We start from the raw sequence: 3,297 nt of genomic DNA, 5'->3' as shown, positions 1-3,297 counted from the left end.
TTAAAAATAAATAAAATAATACGTAAATATATATATATTTTTTATATTAATAATATATATAAAACTTTAATAAAATTTTTTTATAATATAAATAAAAAAACTTTTATATAAATACGTAACATTTATTATTTTATTTATTATTTTATTTTATAAATATAAATATTATTTTATATATATAATAAAAACGTAATATAATAACTTTTCGTAAACTTAAAGCAAAATACGGTCTCGGCCGCCGAGCACCGCGTTTTTTTTCTTTTCCTCATTTTTGTCTTTTCCTTTCGGCGTAACAATCCGCCCGTGTTCGCGGTGAATATGGACTTAAAGCATTCACATTTCATCATTTAATCCCCGAATAGATCGCTATGTTAGGTGAAGTATTAAGCCTTATAATTTCTACAAATTGTCAACTCTAGTATTTATTTTCGATATCGTTCCTCTTTCTCAGTTGATATGTCCTTCAATTGTTATATATAAAGTCCTCGCCGAATCATATGTTCCATTTAAACCATACTATCCTCTATATAGCGACATTTTATATGATGGATGTTCACCTCTCAATGTAAAGAAGCTTGAGCCCATCCCCTTCTCTCTATAACACTCTTTCTGACCTATCGATTTTGCATTTCAAGTACCTTTCCGCACGTATATATTCTAGTTGCAACCACGAGCAGTTGTAATATATGATGAAGGCTTGGACATGGACTCACGGAGGCTACCCTCAGGCATTACAACAGTCCACGCTTCCGTCCGACACAGGGCCACTCAGGTCATCTGAGATTCGTGTGCGAATAAAGGCTGCATCGATCAACCCCGTCGATGTTCAGTTGATGTCGTACCCCTTAATATCACATCTTCCCGCTTTTCTTGTTCCGCCACAGAAGGGCGTAGGTGAGGATTTCTCAGGCGTCGTTGAAGAAGCCGGACCAAACTCTGGCTTCAAGATAGGTGATGAAGTCCTCGGCATCGCCCAATTCCTTCCCGGGGGTACTCTTCAGGAAACAACCAAAATTGACACCAGAGTATCTGCAGTAGTGAGGAAGCCGGCTGATTGGACCTGGGAGCAGGCCGCTGCTCTCCCGCTGGTCTGGCTTACGGCTCGAACGACCATTTCCCGAGCAGAGTCACACGTGAAAAGCGGGAAGATAGTTATTCTGGGTGGTAGTTCCAGCTGCGGTATGTACGCTGTCTATCTTGCGAAGCAGCGTGGTTGGACAGTGAAAGCGTCGTGCTCTGGCCGCAATGCCGATTTCGTTCGCAGCATGGGGGCAGACGACGTCATCGACTACACAACTTCTAACGTCCGTGAACAAGTCAAGGCCTTCGCTCCCGATGCTATCATCGATTTTGTTGGAGGTACGGAATGTCTATGGATCTCAAAGGCATACGTTACTGTCGTTGGCGACAAAACTGACCGGCTATCCCCGGGTGGCCGGTATATTTACTTCTGGAATCCTCGGATGCTCCTTCGTGCCATTGCTGGGAGGATAGGGTTTGGCCAATCTTATACCTGTATCAATCTAGAGTTTAGTACTTCCTTTTTAAAGGAATTGCTGGATCTACCGAAGGATAAGATTGTTATTGACTCTGTATTTGGGTTTGACCAAGTCAAAGAGGCATTCGATAAGCTTAATACTGGGCGTGTAAGGGGGAAGTTAGTCATCAATGTCGCTACGTGAGGGGTTGAGGTAGTTTACTACTAGGAACTTTAGTATAGGGGTAATTTTGGTTGTCTATGTGTGTAATAGCAAGGGATATAGACGCCTATTCATAGAACGAAAATTAACCCTTAATCACTTCAGAATGGCATTACCCTGGCAGTTATTCTTCATTCTTATGATGTGCCCTCGAGTAGTATACAAGTAATAGTTTTAGGCAGATATTAGGTCTAGGCTCTCACAAGCTTTCGGTATTCTCGGTGGGATACTATTTGCGCCTTGAACAATACTCGCGTTTACAATAATATGCATTCTGCATCCTAGTAAACTAATAAAGTATATCGAGGTTCACTTTTAGATGATACAAGGAAATCAATGCGTTAGCCAAGGTCAAGTATTTGTTCACAACAGTTAAGACTGGTTTAAAATATTGCCGGGACAGTAGAGAGCGTCTCGTAATGATTCTTCTTTTGTATAGACCTTCTTTATCTCGGCTTGATATCTTCAATATGTTTCTTAAATATCTGCTACTCGAAAGTTATATATATAACTACTTAAAACTCAGGTGATCTTAAATATTCGTATAACATAGCGTATCCTGCCCAACTTTCATTTATATACTCTATATTCGAAAGGTGATATGTAGCCACGTAAATAAACCATGCCGGATCATAGACAGTCGAGGCCTCTCGGGCAGAATTCTTGAGCCACCGAGGATCGAAAAGCATACTCGCCGTATAGGTAATGAGCTGTAATCAGGTGAGTTAAACGTAGCTGAAATCGCTCGTCCGATGAGACAATTCAATAACTAGACGACGGCATTTGGCCTCACCACAGTGAATAACTACGTGGGTATTTGGCAAACTCATAACCCAATAGTTTGAACTACATAGGGTCTCGGCATGGCTCCGAGGACGATGATCGGATTCGCTTGATTGCTACGTATGCATGATAGGTAGATGACCGCTCATCGGAGCAAATAAGTTCGGCGGGAGAGGGATACGAGAGATCCTAATCTCCAAATTTTGCATCATCGTAGGTATCTATAACTCCGCATGTGTAGCACTTGACGGCCACTTCCCATTCTAGGTATAACTGACCGAAACTTCAACGCATACACGGTATTTCCTCAAGGTGGGAGACGATATATTCGGCTCATTTAATAACCTCCTCTCATGGAAGAGGAAGGAAATACGGGTGGAGATTTCGTCATGTTGACGAGATGATAGATAATAGAGGGAGAAGAGACGTGGGTACAAACGGTGGGTTCGAGTGTGTTGAAACATGCACGGGTTTGAGATTGATAAAAATAACTACGCATTGGTTACTATGAGTCGTTTGGTAAGGGTTAGATTGATCTTCCTGGGCTTCATCTCTTTTATTGGTCATGGCGAGAAGCTATATATAGTGGTTAAGACATGAATATAGGTAATAGTATTATTGGCAAATATGATTATCATGTGGTGATGGAACTGGGCTTAGCTTTGGCCTGCGGTGCGGGATTAACAATGTGTTTACGCGTGTCAATTTCTGTTAATTGAGGCATTGAGGCATTGGCATTGGCATTGGCATTGGCATCGAAGCATTGAGACAAGTTGTTGAGAAATGGAGCGACCCAACAGAAATAAGCGTTTCACGT

The 3,297-nt window shown here is 41.4% G+C and overlaps 1 protein-coding gene across 1 annotated transcript; it reads left to right on the top strand.

The window, feature by feature from the left end:
- Positions 1 to 229: 229 nt before the first annotated feature.
- F5Y00DRAFT_242640 (alcohol dehydrogenase) lies at positions 230 to 1,818 on the top strand. Its single transcript, XM_048008550.1, has 2 exons — positions 230 to 562; positions 633 to 1,818. The coding sequence occupies exon 2, from the start codon at positions 684 to 686 to the stop codon at positions 1,677 to 1,679; it is 996 nt and encodes a 331-aa protein (XP_047862970.1). The 5' UTR covers positions 230 to 562; positions 633 to 683; the 3' UTR covers positions 1,680 to 1,818.
- Positions 1,819 to 3,297: the final 1,479 nt, after the last annotated feature.

This window comes from Daldinia vernicosa (assembly GCF_022497035.1).
Source record: "Daldinia vernicosa strain CBS 139.73 unplaced genomic scaffold F5Y00scaffold_38, whole genome shotgun sequence".
Taxonomy (NCBI): Eukaryota; Fungi; Ascomycota; class Sordariomycetes; order Xylariales; family Hypoxylaceae; genus Daldinia; species Daldinia vernicosa.
Note: the sequence above shows the minus strand (reverse complement) of the source record. Positions and strands in the feature narration are given on the sequence as shown.

Excerpts from the sequence above, each read along its gene's own strand:
- F5Y00DRAFT_242640 (XM_048008550.1), top strand. The coding sequence starts at position 684 with ATGATGAAGGCTTGGACATGGACTCACGGAGGCTACCCTCAGGCATTA.